This window comes from Phoenix dactylifera, unplaced genomic scaffold (genome assembly GCF_009389715.1).
Source record: "Phoenix dactylifera cultivar Barhee BC4 unplaced genomic scaffold, palm_55x_up_171113_PBpolish2nd_filt_p 000051F, whole genome shotgun sequence".
Lineage (NCBI taxonomy): Eukaryota > Viridiplantae > Streptophyta > Magnoliopsida > Arecales > Arecaceae > Phoenix > Phoenix dactylifera.
The window spans coordinates 2,067,527-2,088,693 of NW_024067670.1; the positions used below are offsets into that span (position 1 = coordinate 2,067,527).

The following is a 21,167-nucleotide window of genomic DNA, read 5'->3' on the forward strand; positions in this document are numbered from 1 at the left end:
CTTGACCCAATCCTTACATAACATGGACTCTTTTGATGTCACTTGGCATTTAATTACAAGGATTCAATTGAAGACTCAATTCTGCAAACTTACAACTCATTTTAGGACTCAATTATAAAACATAAATCAGCAAATTGCAAACCCAAAACAAGAACTCAAATAAACCCAAAATAAAAGGACTCAATGTGGCCTAATTGACCAAAATAAAATAGACTCAATCCAATATAATTAAATGCTGGAAATTATGAACCCAATATATTTTCGGGCACTCCCAAGCAAAGATCCAAACTCAACGTACATCTATCGTGACTTGGGCTCGTGCTCTTGCATCATTCTAGTGGCTGTAATTGCTGACGAAGTAGCTCACAAATCTTTGACCCAGGTGGTTAAACAAGCTGATTGAGCACGTCTAAAAGTTGGAATACCATACTCGAGTCTCCCCCTTCAATGTGGCAACAAAAGCATGGCATATGATGCCATCAAAAGCTCCATACAGTAGCATAAGTGCCTCGAAGGACTCTAGTTGGTCGATGGGACTCGTCGTCCCATCATACGGGTCCAATTGGGGCTTCATGAACCTTAGAGGAAGGGATTCTATGATGATTTGTTCAGTGAAGGCTGCCACATTGTAGAGGATGGGCTCTTCTGAACTTCTTACTTTCTTCTCTTTCACTTTCTCCATGCCTGCGTCAGGTGCTCATTTATCTCGTCCAACCAACAGGTCAAATTAGGTTTCTGGCCTCCTTAAGACGATCGCTCTCTTCCACAAGAGAGTGAGTCTCGCCCTGGGCTAGAATTCCCCACAAGCTCCCTCGATATATTCTTCGACTAGGAGCTTTCTTGGCCATTTTTAGGGGGGTGGTAGTGATGAGGTCGATTGGCACCTTGGCTGGAACTAGTTGTCGATCTGATTGGTGTTAGGGGGCTCCACTAATTGGGGCTTTTTCTTCAGGACCAAAACCTTGATTGGATTAGCCGGAGCTTTAACCTACTGGTGGAGCTGATCGAACTGGTCCATGGTCACCAGCATCCTAAAGGATGGTTGAGGCGATGGAGTCGACAATCGTAACTAAGAAATGTGAGATCCTCTTAGGGGGTCCTCCCCAGGCGCCCCTTGTGATCTGATGGGATATGTTGTAGACTGGTTCCTCCTTCTAAATGGCATGGCTTCTTATTCAAAGGTTCCACAGACGACACCAATTTGTCGTCACCGATCCTGGGACATCGAGGTGGACGGCCTTGTGGATCTGTGAGACAAAAAAAAAAAGAGAGCTTGTAGATTGGCTCCGGCTAGATCCTCCGATGCTTAAGTTAGAATTTTTTTTTTTTTAGGAACGAAGAAGGTGAAAAAAGAACAGAAACACAAAATCTCCCTTAGTTAAGATGATTTTTTCATTACCTTTTTTCTGGAGGACCTCTAGAGCCATTTGCAGATGGGGTCTCTAATCTTCTAGGATCATATCCTAATAAACTTAGGGTTGTGCTATAATAAATTGTTGATGTGGCGTACCAACCTTAGAGATGTACTGTAATAACCTGGCATGTGTTGGAATTGCGTGCACCTTTAAGGCGAAAGGACTAAGCTGCTTCTTTTGTAAGAAGGGCTTTGCTCGATTTAGATTAATAGTCAGGATTACTAAGTTGGGCACGGCCCAGTGCCCAACTCTAGTTGTTACACCAATATTTTTACACTTATATAATTTTTAATATTTTGATGTTTAGGATAACCGTTGTGTTTACCCTTATATAATTTTTAAGATTTTAAAATGTAGCATAACGGAAGATGCACGAATGCGGCCGTTATTTAAACGTTCGCTGTGCAGGCGTTTAATTTTATTCCAGTCAACAATCAATCAAAACAAATCCGCTGGCCAAAATACTTCGAACCTTCCACCTCTGTTCAAGTCAAAAAACAGAACCAATCAAATCCTTGATGTTAGCCACTTCTCCATCCTCTTCAACGACCCCAGTTCTGACTTCCTTCACTGAGGAAGAGGAAGAGGAAGAGGAAGAGGAAGAGAGCCAGAGCGATGGAGAGGGAGAGAGATGCGGCGTCTAGGCCTGGGCCTCAGCTGCAGGGCGTGGTAATAATCTCCCTCCCTCCTCCCGACGACCCCTCCAAAGGTAAAACCATCACCGCCTTCACCCTCTCCGACTCCCCCCTCCCCCAATCCGATCCCCATCCCCATCCCCAACCACGAGGCTCTCTCCCCACCCGATCTCCCACGCCGATCCCCCGCCGCTCCCTCCTCTCCCCCAAGAAGGCCCTGGCCACCTTCCTCGGCGCCTCTCTCCTCGCCTTCTCCCTCTGGGCCTGCCTCTTCGCCGAGGAGCCTCTCCAGCTCCTCGGAGAGAACGAAGAGGACGGCCGCCGCCGCAACGAGTCCCGGTCCTTCCTGTTCCCACTCTACTCCAAGTCCCGAGGCCGGGTTCTTCGGGAGGTTATGAAGGTTAAGTTCGCTTCTCTCTGGACCCCAGATGGGGTGGAGGTACGGCGGGCAAAACAGAGCAACAAGCTGGAGGCATCTTCTTCCGCCCGGTTTCCTGTCAGAGGCAATGTTTTCCCAGATGGGTTGGTGTCGAATTTGTTCATTTGTTGAATTTTTGCACAGAAATGGTGTACTAGTTTGGTTTGATTTAAATTTAGTTATGGTATTTGGACCCATTTTTATGAACTAGAAGTTCAACCATGTGGGGAGCGAGCTTCTTTCTATATATAGGGAGATAGTTGAGATATTATTTTCAGTACAATGCTATGCCCTCTATGAGATCTGAAATTGAGGGATTAAAATCTATAGAAGAAAGGGCAGTCGTTTTAGAGAATGTAGATGGTGATGTGCTGCGGCATTTCTAACAAACTAAGTCATGAAGTTTCTTTCTATCTTACTGGGAAGTTTAAGAACTACGGATCATGTCTCCTCCTCTAAGAAATAGTGCTGGAAGAACATGTTCTCCAAATTTTACTAACAGAATTTATAAACGTAAAAGATAATATTGTTCCAGGCCATGCATTTGTAACATTCTGAGAGTAATCTTACCATTACATGACTGTTGAATAAGATGACCATATTGTTTTATTTAAGCTTTTGGATATGTAACATCATCCAAGTTCTGCTATGCTGAAAATTCGCTGTTTGCAGACAATATTATACTTCTATCCTTGTTGGAAATCCACCTAGACCTTACTTTCTTGATGTGGATACCGGGAGTGACCTGACATGGATTCAATGTGATGCTCCATGCTCCAGCTGTGCCAAGGTACATATTACTTCATACTTTAATATGATGACACAATTATCTCTACAGACATTCTGTAGCATTTCTCCAGCGAAAAAGAAAGCCTTCATAATCATTGTTTTCTTACTATTGCAAACTTGTATTCTTGCCTCTTGGATACTCCTTGAGACTTTATACATATACATGCCTAAGTTAACATTAGCATGCTCTGACGAGGATGTTTGATTAGGGACCCCATCCACTGTACAAACCTACTAAAGGAAAAATAGTTCCACCTGGAGATTCTATGTGCCTGGAAATGCAGAGTAATCAGAACCTTGGATATTGCGAGTCTTGCCCCCAATGTGACTATGAGATAGAATATGCAGATCATAGCTCCTCCATGGGTGTTCTTGCAAGGGATCAAATGTATCTTACTGTTGCAAATGGTGGCAGGACAAAATTGGATTTTGTCTTTGGGTATGCCATGTTTTCCTTTATCGATTTGGAGTTCTATAATTCAAGGGCCACTAAATTTGATTTTTTTTGATGTATTTATTTCTACTATTATATTTAGGTGTGCATATGATCAACAAGGTCAACTTTTAGCCTCTCCTGCAAAAACAGATGGAATCCTTGGACTTGGTAGAGGGAAAATTAGTCTTCCTTCTCAGTTAGCTAATCAAGGGATCCTCTCTAATGTCGTGGGTCATTGTTTTACAAGTGAAGCTGATGGAGGTGGATATATGTTCTTAGGTGATGACTTTGTACCTCGGTGGGGTATGACATGGGTTCCCATACTTGGTGATCTCACGTAAGTAGCTATCTCTTCCAAATATCTTGTTATATTTGTTTAGAAATTTTGTAATAACAAAAATGTGTTTATACTGGTATCTTTTAATGTTTCTTCATATTAAACTTTGAAAACATAAGTTTTCTAAAAATGTTACTGTTGGATGATTTCTTCTTTTATTGCATCTGTGTGTGGAAAGTGAAATGGTATATTTTAAGATTTTGGTTTTCGGGTTGTGCCATAATTGTTGTTCTCAACAAAGTTATGTTCTACCAAAAAAAAAGGAACACACACATGCATAATACAAAATCTCACAATTTATGACAATAACCAATCTTGACATTTACATGCATAGAGAATAAAACCATAAATCTGACTTCAAAATCCAAAACTTTATTGATTATTTTAGGTTTAAATTTTATCGATTTTACTTGAATTACAAAGTGTACATGATGATTTTTACACTTATTTCCTATAGTGCTAAGACTTATTTGCAATTAAAGCTGATGTATCACATGTGCTTATTGGTTGGCCTCGTCATCATATTTGAATCATGTAATACTGAGTTGGCATTTGGTATGCACTGTTACAATGTCGGCGGAATTGCTACCGGGCACTATGCCGGTTGCTCTGCAGAACGAGTCGGTACGGGCCTGCATTGTGCCATGCTGGGCCCTTACCGACATAGTAGAAGAGGCGGGGGGAAAAAAGAGTGAGAGAGAAGGGGGAGAGAGGCAGGGAGGCTGGCGGAGGGTGGCGGAGGCTGGTGGAGGGCCGGTAAAGGGCCAGCGGAGAGCCATCGAAAGCCGACAGAGGGCCATTGAAGGCCGGCGACCCAAGTAGGAGGCGGAGGAAACCTCCACGGCCGAAAATAGAGCAGGTCCCCTATTTCATTCAAAATAGAGGTTCGGCCTTTTTTTTATTTCGCGATTTTTAAGTGAAGTCGACAAAATAAAAAAGAAGCCAGACCCCCATTTCAAACGAAATAGGACCCGCCCTATTTTCAGTCCATGGAGCTACGGAGCCCGGAGGAGCATCCTCAGCGCGGCTCGCCGGCCTCCACCTCCCTCTCTTCCTCTCCCTCCCTTCCCCACTTGCTCTTTTTTCTCTTTTTCCTTCTCCTTTCCCTCTAGCAACGAATTTTGTTTCCATTGTTGGAACCGTGCTGGTCAGCCGCTGGGATGGCTCGAAACGGCCGAAAACGCCCGCTCGGCTTGGTTCGGGACGGTTCCGCCGACTCTACACTGTTACAACAAATATGCAAATTGATTCATTTATGCTCCAATAGTATGCAATGACTTGCTAGAAAAACTTACAAATATTAATCTTTTTCTTAGTACCATATTTGGATAGTTTTCAATAGTCTATAGTAACTTTTGTATTGGCAATCTGTGTAGGGTGTTAAGCAAAGCATGCATTTAAAAAAAATGTTGATGTTTAAAAATTATTGGTTGATCATATTGACATTACTAATATCCTGCATTTAAAAAAGTTAATATTATTATCCTCAGCTGTCTTGTAGACTTATAGTCTCAGGTACACCCTACCTTCTTCTTTTCTAGGTAAGTGATATTATAGTAGCAAAAATTTTTGAAGGTCAAGGCACTAGGACCCACTTTACTATTCTCTCCATGTTATCTTCTTTCTAAGTATTTGACATCGGTTGCACGCCCACGCTCATGCAAAAACCTTCTAAGGAAAGCCTGTGCCGTCCATATCCCCCTAGTAGAAGATTTTTTTGTCAATATCTTTTTTCTGACACGTCCGGTGGGATGTCGTTGCATAGGCCTGTATGGCCTATTTAAATGCTGAAGTCAGTTGTGGAACAGCACCGGATAGCTTGGGATTTAGTAATGTACCAAGTTGGGAGACTTGTTTTTGTTATTGATAGCCAACATAGAACGCCACAACATGCTCTAACACATAATATGGTGAACTTGGCCGATCACACCTTTGAGAAAACGAATCGCCCCAACAATCTTTGCATATAAATGTAGAGTTTTCAAGAAACTTGACTTTAGGATTTTGGCCTCTCAGGAGGAAGAGGCCAAAAACTATCTTACGGTATCCTCGGAATTAGCAGGTCGAGGCGAGGAGGAGACTTTGCAAGATAATGCAGAATTATAACAAAACAAACTAGGAATCAATATTTCAATCAATGCTGGACTGATATTCAAGCTTGAAACTCGCCATCTTAATTTGCAAAAGGTTGTTATTAATAAGGCCGGCGAGACTATGCCGACACAAACCTTTGATGACGGAATTAGTCACTTAATGGATGGGGGGCAGTATTACGACCTTACAGTACTAGCCATCCCAATTACAAGGGTTGGGAGGCAAACCTACCGATTGATACCATTAGGTGATTTCTAGCTGGCATTGTACTAAGTTCATATGCCAAGAGACAATGTCGCTATGGTTTCTTCTGGAAAAGGTTCCACTTGGTCTAGGACTTGGTTGTTCCATTTGTAGAACATTGATTATGGATTAAAGGGGCTTTGGTATTTCATAAATACCTGAGGAATGGATGGGAATGGAAGTTCTAAACTTAATCCAAAAGCGGGGTTACAAACAAAGTGGTATTATAAATAACAATAAATTGCACGATAGTGGTTGGATCGAAGGGATCCATTCATTGCTTTCAACCCAAAAGGCCATACATTGTTTACTTAATCAAAGTTATAATGTAAAAGGTGGTTTACAAATTCTACCTGTCTTTGATGTGCTCCTATTCATGTTGTAATTGTTTGGCCAGCTCGTTGACCTCTTTTGCATTTTAGTAAGAAGATCAGGAAGTTGAGATACGCAGTCTCGGAGCTAGGCCCATGCTTTAACTAGAGCTTGAAATTTGCCTCGTGCTTTCTCCTCTTCAGCTAAGTTCATCCCTAGTGCTTTCAGCCTGACACGAGTTTGAGTCAGCCGAGTCTCCAAGGAGGTAGTCAGATCCTCAGTCAACTTGATCTCGTCTTAGAGACTGTTGCAAGAGCTCTTGTGGGGTTTGAGTTTGTCTTCTAGGACAGCTACATTGAGCTCGAGTTCCTTTTTGTGTGGTTCTTTGTTCGACCTCCTCGATCGCTAAGGTTATAACTTAATGCATCCAAGTGAAGCTAGAGAGTCGAATCCTCAAATCAGTCAGGTTTGTTGCTTGACTGATAGGCAGATCAGAAACCTGCAACAAAGTTTTGACCACACTCCGAACCTCTACCATCCTATGAGAACTGGCTAGGTCATCGAGATGCAGGTTGATGGCACTCCAATAGCTCTCCTAGTCTTCAGGACTTCAGTTGAAGGACTCGATGGGCCGGAGACCCTAACCGAGGAAGGCGTGGCTGAGTGTGCAGCTAGCTTAGTTTTCACTTGGGCCATTGAGCTGAGGATAGAGTGGCCATGGCCACTGCTAGTTTGCAAGTGGGATGACTCGTTAGGCCGATATCAAATAATAGAGGAGAGAGTTGATTTTGTCCCTTGGCCTCTTGGCTAGCAGTTGAGGAGCATGCGGGGAGCTTGAGAATGACAATCTGGAGGTTGGCTCCAAGATTAAATCTGTGTGAGGAACAGACATTGGAGGCTCTGCTATGTCAATTTGGCCACCTTCAGCCATCGTGCCTAGGCTCTGCAAGGTTGATTGAGGCTTTGCAATGTTTACACTAGCTGATCGGGTAGGCAAATAGGGTTCTGCATTGGTTGATCGGGCTGATCAACAAGAACTTCAGCAAGGTCTGCCAACTCCTCCTAAAGTCATTCCTCCGGGGACTTGGCTAATAGGGAGGAGATGTTAACAGGGTCATCAGCTATATAAGACTTCTCTGACCCTTCAGTGTCCTTCTAGATCACTAAGGGGTTATAGGGTGCCTTGCCACTTGGGCTGCTGTTTCGTCTCCGTTTAGATGGAGTTGGGGAAGTGGTTAGCTTAGGCTTGCGGCCACAACTTTCTTCCATTTCGGGCTAACAATTCAGCCTCGGGCTACACAGGTTGAAGTGTTAGTGCCACCAGAGGAGCTGCGGAACAAAGTAAAAAGATTAAGTTGGTGAAGAAATAATATGATGTAAATCACTATGAACTCACCCTTGTAGTCGGGACCTGCAGACATTGCTCTTCGAAAAGGCTGCCATTACTAGTCCGGACAATAGTATCTAGTCGGGGTGATTGAGCTATTTGTTCAACGAGAGCTACCAAGACGATAATCCTGAATTTGGCCATTGGTCTCTTAGGCTGACTTCTAGCCAACCATGTGTAGAACTGCCTACCGCAGGCTGACAATCTATACACCGCTCTGGCCATCTTTTCTTGGCTATGTATTTAGCCTCAAACTCTTTCCTTTGTTAAAGTTTCGATCTTTCTTCTCCTATCTTCATTAACATATCTTAGAGACCCAATGTAGTTGATCCTGTAAAACTTTTTATATCTCTTAATATCATCAATGAGATTTTGGATCATACCTTTGTCGTTGGAGAAGATCGAAGCCGCTTCACCTACAGGCTAAGAGAGAGAGTCATTAGTCGGGTTAGCGATGAAAGAAGATGGTTCACCTCCCGATTCAGATTCGTTTACCTGAGCAAGAATGGTTTTGCTGACTCAGACTAGATCCATGATACATAGTTGTCCCATCAGCCTACAAAATCCTCAATCATGGCTGGCTTGGGTTGAAGGGGATGAAAGTGTAATCCGAACATGATTGGTGATAAAAATAATCAACTATGGTTATTAGTTCTTGGTCAAATCAAAAGTCGATTGTGATAGGTTTCGTTTAAACAATATAGGGCAGATATTGAATCGTCTGAGCAAGATTGAATTGGTGGGCGAAATAATTTGGGCAGCCTTTAGACTTTAGACATGGAATCGTCTGAGCAAGTACCCAAGGTGAAGTGCTTTAGACTTTGGTAAAGATAGCCCAAGACTAAAGATCCTAGGGATATAGATTGATCTTCAGCTAGGGTAGTAGCCATTTGAAGGTGAGCTTTTATAATCTTCACCGACCGATAACAAAGGAAGAATTTACAAATCCAAATAAGAAAGAAAGTGACATATTCCTGCTTAGCGACAGGTTCATCCCGATAGCAAAAGAACATGATATAGGATGTATAATTGGCCAATTTGCTAAAATTAAGGTCGAGGATGCCGTGAAGAATCTCAACCGAGATGTTTGCATTAAACACCTCACTAGCAGGTCGGTTGTTTAAAAAGAATACTAAATTGGGAAGAGTAAAGATGGGCATGTCGAAGTTGAAATGAGAAGAGTTCGTCGTGGGAGACCAGAAGCACGAAGCAGCCATTACTAAAGGACAACTGGCAATGGGAGGAAATTTCGAAAAAGAAAGAACATCAAGAAGACTATTAACCTCCCAGATGGCAGCCTTTAGGCGTGAGACTCGGTCAAACCACAAATCCCATCGGTGGGTCTTGGTTGGCCATAAGCGATGACAATTTGGGTTCTTCAAGACTAAAGCCCTAAATTGTCACCTTTCGCTCATAAAGGTCTCTAGAAGAGGGAGGAATGAAGAAAGAAAGAGAAATAGGAATCTTGAAATGGAAAACAAGACCAAAAATGAGGAATCCTAAGGAGTCCTCGATCAATACCTGCATTTTCACTCGCTTGAGAATATCGGAGCGAGTGAGGTCATATCCGTACCATTGAGCAATAGTTTGAAATTTGGTTTCTTGGTCCATGGTAGCTAGGTGGCTTGTAGGAATGATCTGCAAGAACGGTAACCGACACTTGAGAAGCTGAAGGTTGTGGTGGAAAGGATGAAGGTGGCATTCGATGTATAGCCAGATAGTGCTCCATATTGAGATGTGATTCGACGAGAATCATCTTGATTACGAGATCTTTGGAGATTAGGTTGCAGCAAGTTTTGATCGGCAACCTATGCTATGCGGGCACATGGCCACTACGTCAAGGGAGAAGAAACGCCACTACATGATTTCTTTATGATGATAGAGACAAATTTAAGAAAGGCGAAAATCCATATAGGTAGAGTTATTTGAAAAGATCCTTTCAAATGCGGCATTTTGCACAAAGTACGAGCATGCTTGGTATATTCCATCATCATTTATGATCGACGGTCAATGAGATGTGGGGGGCTCTATTTACACCACATCTTGGATCATAATGCCACTTGAGAGATGTGCATATTCAACCACGTGGCACACAAAGGTAGGATAATGATAACGGAGCTTCAAGCGAACATCCTAATGATAACTGAGTCTGAAGCATCAAATACAGTATAGGAGAGCTAACTGAGTGAGCTTGAAGGTAGCTTAGCATCACTTCATAGACCAAGTAAGGATTTTGGCCAAGGTGAACTGCTAGGGGTAGGCCAAATGAAGATCAATTATGATAAGTTTGGAGCTGATCAAGTATAATGATTTAGAAAAGCTCCATTAGCCGGGCTTCTATCACTAGAAATGGATGGTTACTGTATCATTTGTCATGTTGTATAAATAATAAGATGTAACATGAGAAGAAAGATCCTTCTACCAAACAAATAATCAGACGCTATCTTTATCTTTACCTTCAGTTTATCATTGTTTTTATTCTTTAAATTTCTCGCTTTTAGTTACCTAGTTTAACTCTAGTTTATCCTTAGCTGTAACATAGACTCGTAGCCTCGGCTACACCCTACCTACTCGTCTAGGAAAGTGACATTACAGTAGCGAAGGTCCTTGAAGGTAAAGGCACCAGGATCTGTGCTACTATTCCCTCTATGTTATTTTCGTTTTAGCCATCCGACATTGGTGGCATGCCTATGCACATGCAGAAACTTGCCAGGGAAAGCCTGCACCATCCACATCTCCCAATGGAGGATTTTCTAACCAACACTTTACCATGTGGATGTCCCATTTAATTAGGTACTCCACATATGGTTGGATGCATCGTCACTAGATGGTGCACATGTTAAGCACACTCTCCACTTCCTTCTCGAATGATGTGGTCATCAATTCATCATTGCCAGTGCTCGATGTGAAATCCCTTGTGCTGGATCCTCCTTGCCTTCATGATAAGGCTTCAAATAGCTCACATGGAAGACATGATGGTTTTTCAGGTTGGCTGGGAGTTGCACCTTGTAGGCTGCTCTGCTTTCTTTAAAATAGGGAATGGTCCTTCATACTTCTGGATCAACCGCATGTGTACCTTTCAGAATACATTGAATTGCTGGGTTGAAGCTTGACCATGACCATGTCCTCTTCCTTGAACTCCATGGGTCTTTGTCGTTGGTCGGTCCACTTCTTCATCTACTTTGTGGCCTTTTCCACCAATGCTTTTGCAAATATTTCCCTATCTTCTCTTTTAAGTTTGCCGTGAACTAGTGACTCAAAGGGCTCTTGCATGTTTCTCCCACAATAAGAGTGTGTAGGGCAAGGGTTGCCACCCCATCACCCCTTCGAATAGGCTATGGTGTGAGACTCTCTCTTCTAGAGTTCTCCCGTCCATCTAGGGATGAAAACTTGTGGAGAAGAGCAGCTCGGGCCCAAGGATCTTGAAGACCTCTATTCATAACTTGTTAGTAAATTTCGGGCCTCAATCACTTAAGATGTTTTTTGCAATATCATTTTTTAGAAAGAAAAATGCTACTTATCATTTTTTAGAATGCAATATACATTACATTGTTTGATGACAATTTAGTACACCGGATCTTCTTTATGGATGAGTCTTTCAGGTAGAAATTGGATACCATATTATTAAACAAAAAATTTACAATTCACATATTTTATAGATCAATTGCAGGACTTTCACTTAAATTTTGCAAGGAATCTGTATGCTTTGGAACAAAGTTGATGGAAGGGATTAAAAATTATTGCACACTTAAGATACTACAGAAATCTGAGTAGGGTCGCAACTGAGTTGGGTCAGGTCATATACAGGTTGGATTAGAAAATCCGAAACTCGAACTTGACCTATTTAGACCTGTTTATTAAATAAGTCAAAATTTGAAATCTGAACCTAATATGTTTAGTAAACAGGTTACTTGACTCGACTTGCTTAACCTATTTAATAAATAGGCCTATTGGATCAAGTCAAACAATTACCTATTTACTGTTATTGTAAAATCTGTTTACCTGACTACAAGGTCAACCCCTTAACCTATTTAACAGAAATCTGATCATGCAATAAATATTCTATCAAAATAACAATCAGCGTTAAAATACAAGGTTAATCGTGTTCCCGCAAAATATCAGTTAGCAAACAAAAAATTCTGAACATGGAAATCTTGAATGAAGTACATGAACATGAAAATCCTAAATGAAGGATATCCATGCTGGAGCTAAAATAGTCAACATAACTAACAGAGAAGCATAAAAGATGAAAGAACTTGTGATACTTCTATATTTCCATCTAGAAATTGCCGAATTTTTGGATGTATTGAACCGGATCGGTTGGTTACCAACACGGTTCAACTGGTTGGTTGAGTATAAAAGCCAGTTTTCTTTTGTAAGTCTCCTCGATTGATCATGACGCTCGAACTTGTGGTTTCAAAGAAGGAAATCTCTGTCCCAATGAAGTTTTTTCCTCGAAACCCTAATCAGTGAAGCCTAGGTAAGTTGACCCTCTCCCTCGCTCTCTCCCTCCCTCTCCCTCCATCGGTTCCCATCACTCAGGCTTCGAGCATCTCCCTCCTCTTACTCTTTCCCTCAACGCTTATCCCCGGATCCAAACCTCTCGAGGCTCTAACATGATGGATTGAGTCCTCAACCCCTCTCTCTCTCTCTCTCTCCCCTCTCTCCCTCTCTCTCCCTCCCTACCTCCCTCGCCCTCTCCCTCTCCCTCTCTCTCTCTCTCTCCTTCTTCCTCTCCCCCTCCCTCTCCCTACTTCTAGTATGCCTCAAAATGGCACAATATGGACCTATATTGTGCCGGTCACCAGCCGGTACGACCTTCAGTATAAATTCGGTGAATCTTGTTTCCATCTTTCAACAGTTTGCCCTTCAGGCTTATTTGAATTTGCAAAGTGAACACAATTTTGAACAAGCAAGACTCGCTGCAAGGAAGATAAAATATTTAAATCTTTCCATTCATTTAAAGAACTAATACAACTCATTTAAATATTCTAGAGGACCTTGCCCGAATAAATGTGGCTATTTTACTAGAACTTCCATATCCTTGGAAACTTAATATCGATGGTAATATGAAAAATTGATCTGTTAGATCATTCATAAGAAGTGAGTGAGTTTGCTAAAATTTTTCTTTCACAAATTTCTCCAAGCATGAAAGGGAAAATTAACGGTCAACTTAAGAAGCAAACCATCAACCTTTGAAAGAGTATGCCCCAAGACATCACCAAAGAAAGAACCAGACCACTTGACATCAGAAGTTCTTCTCCTGATATAAAACAAAAGGTTAAACTTTAAAAAATAAGGGTAGTTTCTTCTATCAACTCAGAAAAACTGGTTAAGGATGTTTTCAATAAGCAATAACACCATGATCTGCAGTAAGGAGTCTGAATTATGTTTCTCAAATAAGAATGTTATAATGATGGTGCACTGAACTGAAAAATAAAAACTATACTGGACCAGCATTTATCAAAATGAACATGGTGAATCTTTAGTGCATTATTGGCACTCTCTAGGAAAGGAAATGAACACGGGATCATCGATGTGGATCAAAACCTGGAGCATCTCTGATTCTTATCAAAGACCAAATCCTTGAAGGATGCTTCTTGAGTCACATATCAAAGAGTAAATCCTTGAAGGAAGCAAAGAGAATACCTTGCAACTATGGGAGGTGGAACCATAGACCTCTATCTTCCATGCTGCAATTTTGGCAGCCAAAGCATCAATCATTGCTTGTCAAGATCAAGTTTGGAGGAACTGGTACTGGGCACCGTACCAGTTCCTTGGCGGGATGACTCGGTACGAGCCGTGCCGGGCTGGTACCGAGAGAGGAACCGTGGGAGAGAGGAAAGAGAAAGAGAGAGCGAGCGGGGGAGGGAGGGCCGGAGGAGGGTGGCGGATGCCAGCAGAGGGACGACGGAGGCCGCGAGGGGCGACTCCGCAACCGTTCTCCTATTTCGAACGAAACAAGGGGTTCGACTGCGACTAAAAAATTTTGCGTTTTAATTTTGGTTTTTTTAAGAAATTTCGAGATTTTTTAGCTGTGACCGGACCCCTGTTTCATTCAAAACAAGGGAACCGGCCACGATCTCGGCCCCCGCGGCCTTCGCCGGCGTCCGCCACCACTCCTCCCTTCCTCCCCCGTTCTCTGTCTTTCCTTCTCCGACTCTCGCAACCGTCTCGTTTTTACAGCCGAAACCGTATCGGTGAGTCTTCGGTACTTCTCAGAATGGGTAGAACCGCCTAGTTGGGGACGGTTCTGCCGACTTTGGTCAAGATACAAAACAGTAGCAAATCAAATATCAAACAAAATGCTAGACAAAAATAAACTCACAAGAGAAAGCAGCTTGTATTGGACCCACTACTCACCAATCTACCTTGATATCATCAAAGATTGTGCATTTGGTAGTTGAGTTACAGCTATTATATTATCTACTAGTAGCAAAGTCCAAACCCAATGTTTAATTGCCAAATAAAACTTCTTACAAAAATTATCAACAAGCAAATAGCTATGAGTATCTAGTAAGAAAAACTACAAACACCATGAGTCTAAGGATAGGATTCATCATTAGAATCGTATAAACATATTGACCACATAATAACTGCCACCATAATACAGAATAGAGATCTTGTTAAGAATCCGATCATAGAAATTCATAAATGTGTCTATAAATGGGAAAGAAATTTAACGAAAAAAGTGAATATTACAAAAACCCTGATCAGCCCCTAAGCAAGGGAGAGAAGCATTGCAGAAACCACCACATAGAACCAGCGAGCTTTTAAAATAAAATGTCACAAACCCTAGTCCCAACCAAGAGTTCCCTAATTTTCAACAGCAAACTTAGAAAATTTGAGAATTTGGTTTCCCAAAACCCTACCTAGTTGCTGTTAATATAATGTCTACATCCATTAGCCTTGAAATCCTAGGAATAATTCGAGGAGCCACGAGAAGAACTCATCTGAAAAGAAATAAAAAGAACATTTTAAAACAAAAACTTGAAAAAAGAAATTAGAAAAACGAAGAAGGGAAGAGGAAAAGGAGACTCAAATTCACCATTTAATCTACAGCTAAGTCAAAACGGCTGCAATCGGTTGCTTGCAAAAGCAGAACATCCAAGATTGGTTGCCATAAAAAACAACCGATTTTTGCTTCAAGAATCAGCAAAATCTTGTCCCCGAATTCTCTCTTCATGCAAACCTAAAAACAATGTTCATGGCCGAAGCGATTACAACCCGGACCTAGGACCGGGAGGTGAGTGGAAGCTTCGCAAGCGGAATCCGGTGAGGCTATAGCTATTGCGGAGCCTCACCAGGGAGCCACTTGAAGGGCATGACGAGGCTTGAGAGATCATGAGCTAGCTTGTCCAAGCGAGGCTAGTATCTTGAAACCATATTCCAACAGTGTAGATCGGTCTCCCCATAGTCCCATGATCATGGAGTGAGAGAGAGTTAGAGAGAGAAAGAGAAAGGGGGAGGAGATTGGTGTTTGTCACCCAGATAGATGGGAGCAACAGTTCAAGAGAGCGAAATGGAGGAGAAGAAAATTTAGGGTATGAGATAAGGTTTTAAGGAAGATCGAGTTTTTTAGGGAGTTAGGGTTTTGATGGAAGATTAGATGTAGCGGAAGACTAGATCTAAGACTCAAGAACCAAGATCTTGCCGAAAGAGAAGAAGAATTAAGAACCCGACCTCGGAGGCTCAAACCATCGATGTCTCGGATGGAGCTGGAGGAAAGGGTGCTTACCACTTGATCGATGACGAATGGGAAGGGTTTGAGGTGAGGTTTTGAGGAAGATAGTGGTCTTGAGAGAGTTAGGGTTTTGAGACGGAAGATTAGATCTAGGGGAAGACTAGATATAAGACTCAAGTACCAAGATCTTGCCTAAAGAGAAGAAAGAATGAAGAAATTATCTGACCTCGGCTGCTTGGATCGTCAGCGTCTCGGAGAGACAATGGGAGGAAAGGGTGCTTGTCACTCAATTGATGAAGAATGGAAAGAGCACTCGGTCAATGCTCACCACTTAGAACTCTTTAGAAACAGAAGGCAAAGTGAACTATAAGTCTGAGGGTATACCCTAAACACGACCTTGGGAGTTGGGACTGGGTTGAGAGAAAAATTGGAAAGTGGATGCGGTTTAAGCGGGTTAACCCGACCTAACGTGATTATTAATTAAGTTAAATGGGTTAAAAGGGTTAAGAATCTGAAACATGAATGCAAACTATTTAATAAACACGTCAAGACAAGTTGACCTGTTTATGGCTCGGACCTATTTAGCCTGAGCACAAACTTGTTTATTGCAGGTCAGATACGAGTTAGGTTGATGGGTTGGATCACTTTTTTCCACCCATAAATCTGAGCCCAAATTTGCAAATCTAAACTTGAATCTTGCGAGTACTCTCTTTAGCCTCTTGTCCTCTTCTCTTTGGAAAATCTTTTTAATGCTAGATAAGTTTTTCCAACCATGAAAAAAGTAGAATATTTCTCATGAATCTTATAGAATCAAATATAAACACTTTTAGTTCTCTCAAAACTTGCAACTTGCCAGTTTAACCTTCAATAAAAATTAGAATGCTTCTTGAATCTCAACTGTACATGGCCTTATAGTTCATATACAAAGATTATTTTTGGGGATTGCTTTTAATAAAAACCATAACATCTTGGAAATTTAGAGATCTAACCAAAACATGTTACCATGGAATGAGTCTCTTTAGTTTGATGGCTAGAAAAAAATTTAGAGATTGAACTCGTAAAAGTCAGTTTTATGTAATACTGTGGTTATATTTAACACTAGAAACCGTCTTACAGAGAAATTCAAATCAGTTGTATTCATATGTTTTCATTACACCTGTTCATGTAAGTATAGAGCAAGGTCTGCTGAACCGGTCGGAACCGAACGGTTCAGCCTGTACCGTACTGGTACCGGCCAGCACCGATACAATACAGTCATAGAATTTGGTTCCGACCCCTCTTTGGGTCGGAACCGAACGGTTCCTTGCCCGTATTGGTGCGGTTCACACCGGTACAAGCTCGGTACCGGTACTCGCGGGGAAGAAGAAGAGGAAAGAAGAGAAAGAAAGAGGAAAAAAGAAGAGGAAGAAAAAGAGGAAGAAGAAGAGAAAAAGAAGAAAACTACCTATCGAAGGGAGGAAGAAGACCTCTCTTGCGGGGAAGAAGACTACCGGGCCTCTTTCTTCCTCCCAAGCACCTCGCGGGAAAGAAGACCTTCCTTGCTCGTGGGAGAAGGGGGGAAAGAGAGGAGAAGAGAGGAGGAGAGAGGAGAAGAAAAGAGAATGGCTCGGGAAGAAGAAGAGAAGGAAAAAAAAGGAAAGGAAAAAAAAGGAGGCCGGGGAAATAGCGCCTGCGCGCGGGGCAGCACGTGTAGGGTTTTAGCATGTTATAATGCGCAGCGGAAGCTAGGGATTTTAAAAATTTCTTAATAAAGTTCCTATGCATGAAACCCTTTTAAGCCTAGATCACCTTAATGATTATAATCAAATGATATAAAATAAATGCAGAATTAGTAGAATACCTCAAACGCTAATCCAAAGTGTACAATCTCCACGAGGCGTCCAAGTGTCCGCCCTCCAATGGTGATCCACACGAAAACTTGATCAAGACTTTAGCTCCAAAGACTTTTGATCCTTAATGCAGAATTCTTCTAAAGAACTCTAATGGCTTGCTTTCCTTCCTTTCTATTTTCCTTTAGCCTTCTAAAATCACTTCTAATCCTTTTGTCCTAAAGAAGACCACCTTGTCTTGGCTTAGGACACACTAGAAGCAATGCTAGAAAGAAAGAAACTAATGTAAGAAAGAAAGAAGAGAGGAGTGGGGTGGAATTGGAATGATGAACCCATGGAGTGCTAACCTATTTATAATAGGTGTAGGGATGCATCTCCAAGGGATGCATCCCATCCACACATCCTCTCATGAAAGGGCATCATCTAAAGGGCCATATCAAATAAGAGGAGGTACAGATCAAGTGAGGAGGTGTATCAAATGATATGTCCTTTCATGTGGTGCCATATTTTGACCAAGTCAACATCACATGCTAATCACATGTCCATCATGCCTCACCTCTTGATCTTTCATGATGATAATCCAAGGGCTCCAATGCAAGGCGCCATTCACTTGACCCATTATGCCTTCATCCAATGGTGGGATTAAGATCCAATGGTCAATTATGGTAGCCATCCTCTAACCCAATCCAATTGGGTTAAACCAACTCTCCATTATGTCTTCATCCAACGGTAGATCAAGATCTAACGGTCTAGATTGAATGATTTATTAAATCTAATCCAATTAGACTCAAACCAAGCCAATTAGGTGCCAACTCTTGGCTAACCCATATTAGAATATGATCTAATCAAATTAGATCAATTAAGAATCAGATTCGAATCCAATTCGAATCAGATTCGAATCCAATTCGAATCAGGAGCTAAGGTTTGCAACACCTGCTAGGATGTTTATCTTGCAAACATGATCTAATCCAATTAGACCCTTGATAAGTTTTCTTGTGTGTGACCCATTGGGTTCCATACTTAGCCAGCAATAGGTGTGAGTGCGAGTTGACCCAACTTGATTAGAACTCTTCTAATCGATTTAAGTCCAAACTGCGCGAACCCGAACTTAACAATTAGAATCCTTTCTAATTGGTGATCGAATTAAACTCTTTAATTTGATCAAACCTATAAAACAAGATTGACGTCTAGCAACGTGTCATGTCTACCCGGAAAATATGGAATTTGGTGAAAATACCAAAAATACCCTTCAGTGGCAAGTTACCATGCAATTCAATCCTTTAATCAAACTGCATCCCAAATATGTATATGAGTATGAATATATGTCAAACTCAATTTCATATTCATATTTTTTTCAATCTTTTAATGATAATTCAAATAATGAAACATTAGAAACTCTTTCTAATTTTCATTCTTCTTTGATCAAAGGCTTCCTGAATTATCATATGATTAGAATAAATAGGATGCTATCTTCTCTTACTAGAAGTGATTAATTCCTTGTTGACTTACTCATAATCTTCGTACACAATTCACCATATCCAGAAGACCTCGTACATAACTTATTGTCATGAATGAGTGTAAACCAAAATATGGGTTCATATGCACAAGATACCATGGTGATCTCAGGTCATAGGATCAGTTGCACAACTCCCACTAAGAGAATCATCTTTTGACATGTAAGTAAGACTTCATAAGATTTCTCTTTGTAGGTCAATTCAGTGAACTCATTCCTCTAATGAGCACCCACATCTTTGTATTAGTGTCTCCACACAAATGATTGTGAGATCAATCATCCTCTGCATCGAGCATACATAAGACATGCCAGTCTTTCCGGTAATCATTGATCCCCGACTCAATGTACCAATGACTGGAAATATTTAAGATTAGGATTTTAGGATTTTAAGTCTCACTAGTATGATCTCATCATAGTCTTAAAACCATTGCCCTAATCTAAGGAGTTTATCATAAATATAATCAACAGCATATGATAAAACATAACGCCTTTATTCATATTTAAATGTCATGTACATGATTTGGACAAATCAAAAGAAAAAAAACTTTTCGCAATACATATTGCGATTGGCTTGTAGGGCATCTACTCTTTCAATCTCCCACTTGCACTAAAGCCAATCGCTCTTATATTTTATCCCCATACAATCGAGGTGGCGATCGAACTGCTGTTGTGGTAGAGCTTTAGTGAACGGGTCTGCTAAATTGTTCTTTGTGTCTACTCGTTCAATGACTATGTCTTGTCTCTCGACGATCTCTCGAACGAGGTGGAAGCGTCTTAGAATGTGCTTGGATTTGTGATGAGATCTTGGTTCCTTTGCTTGAGCAACAGCTCCAGTGTTGTCACAATAAACTGAAACTGGTCCAGCAATCTCAGGAACTACTCCCAACTCAGCGATGAACTTCTTCATCCATACAGCTTCCTTAGCGGCTTCACTTACAGCGATGTATTCTGCCTCAGTAGTTGAGTCAGCTACAGTTTGCTGCTTGGAACTCTTCCAGCTCACTGCACCACCATTTAGGGTAAAGACATACCCTGAAGTGGACTTGCTATCATCTGGATCTGATTGAAAACTAGAATCAGAAAATCCTTCTAGTTTCAACTCAGATCCTCCATAAACTAGAAAAATATCTTTAGTCCTTCTTAAGTACTTAAGAATATTTTTCACAGCTATCCAATGATTTTCTCCTGGATCAGCCTGGAATCTGCTTGTTATGCCTAAGGCATAAGCAACATCAGGCCTAGTACATAGCATAGCATACATAATTGATCCTACTGCCGAAGCATAGGGAATAGAATTCATTCTATTCCTCTCTTCAGATGTCTTAGGAGACATCTTCTTAGAGAGACGTATGCCATGACTCATAGGTAAGTAACCTCTTTTACTTCCTTCCATGCTGAATCTTTTCAGCACACGATCTATGTACTTAGACTGAGACAAGCCTAGCATCCTTTTAGATCTATCCCTATAGATCTTTATACCAAGTATATAGGATGCTTCTCCCAAGTCTTTCATGGAAAAGCTTTTTGATAGCCAAGTCTTGACCGATTGTAACATTAGAATATCATTTCCAATGATTAGTATGTCATCTACATACAATATTAAGAAGACAACGGCACTCCTACTAGTCTTCTTGTACACACATGGTTCATCCACATTTTTGATAAAACCAAACTCTTTGACTGTTGTATCAAAACGGATGTTCCAACTCCTCGATGCTTGCTTTAGTCCATAAATGGATCTCTTAAGCTTGCATACTTGATTTGCTCTCCCACTTGAGACAAACCTCTTCCTCAAGATAACCATTAAGGAAGGCGGTTTTGACATCCATCTGCCAAATTTCATAATCATAGTATGCAGCTATTGCAAGCAAAATCCAAATAGATTTAAGCATGGCAACTGGTGAAAAAGTTTCATCATAGTCAATTCCTTGCTTTTGCCTGAAACCTTTTGCCACCAATCTAGCCTTGTAGGTTTCTACTTGGCCATCTGCTCCAATCTTCTTCTTATAGACCCATTTGCAACCTATAGGGTTTACACCTTCTGGTGCATCAACCAAAGTCCATACTTGGTTGGT

General features: G+C 41.3%; 1 protein-coding gene across 1 annotated transcript in view; it reads left to right on the plus strand.

Moving 5' to 3' along the window:
- Positions 1-1,870: 1,870 nt before the first annotated feature.
- LOC103723972 (aspartyl protease APCB1) overlaps positions 1,871-21,167 on the plus strand; it is a 28,416-nt gene continuing 9,119 nt past the window's right edge. Inside the window, exons 1-4 of the mRNA XM_008815076.4 lie at positions 1,871-2,572; positions 3,141-3,258; positions 3,467-3,696; positions 3,794-4,030. Coding sequence (XP_008813298.2) covers positions 2,031-2,572; positions 3,141-3,258; positions 3,467-3,696; positions 3,794-4,030 — 1,127 coding nt within the window. The 5' untranslated portion in view covers positions 1,871-2,030. The remainder of the gene's footprint in view (positions 2,573-3,140; positions 3,259-3,466; positions 3,697-3,793; positions 4,031-21,167) is intronic.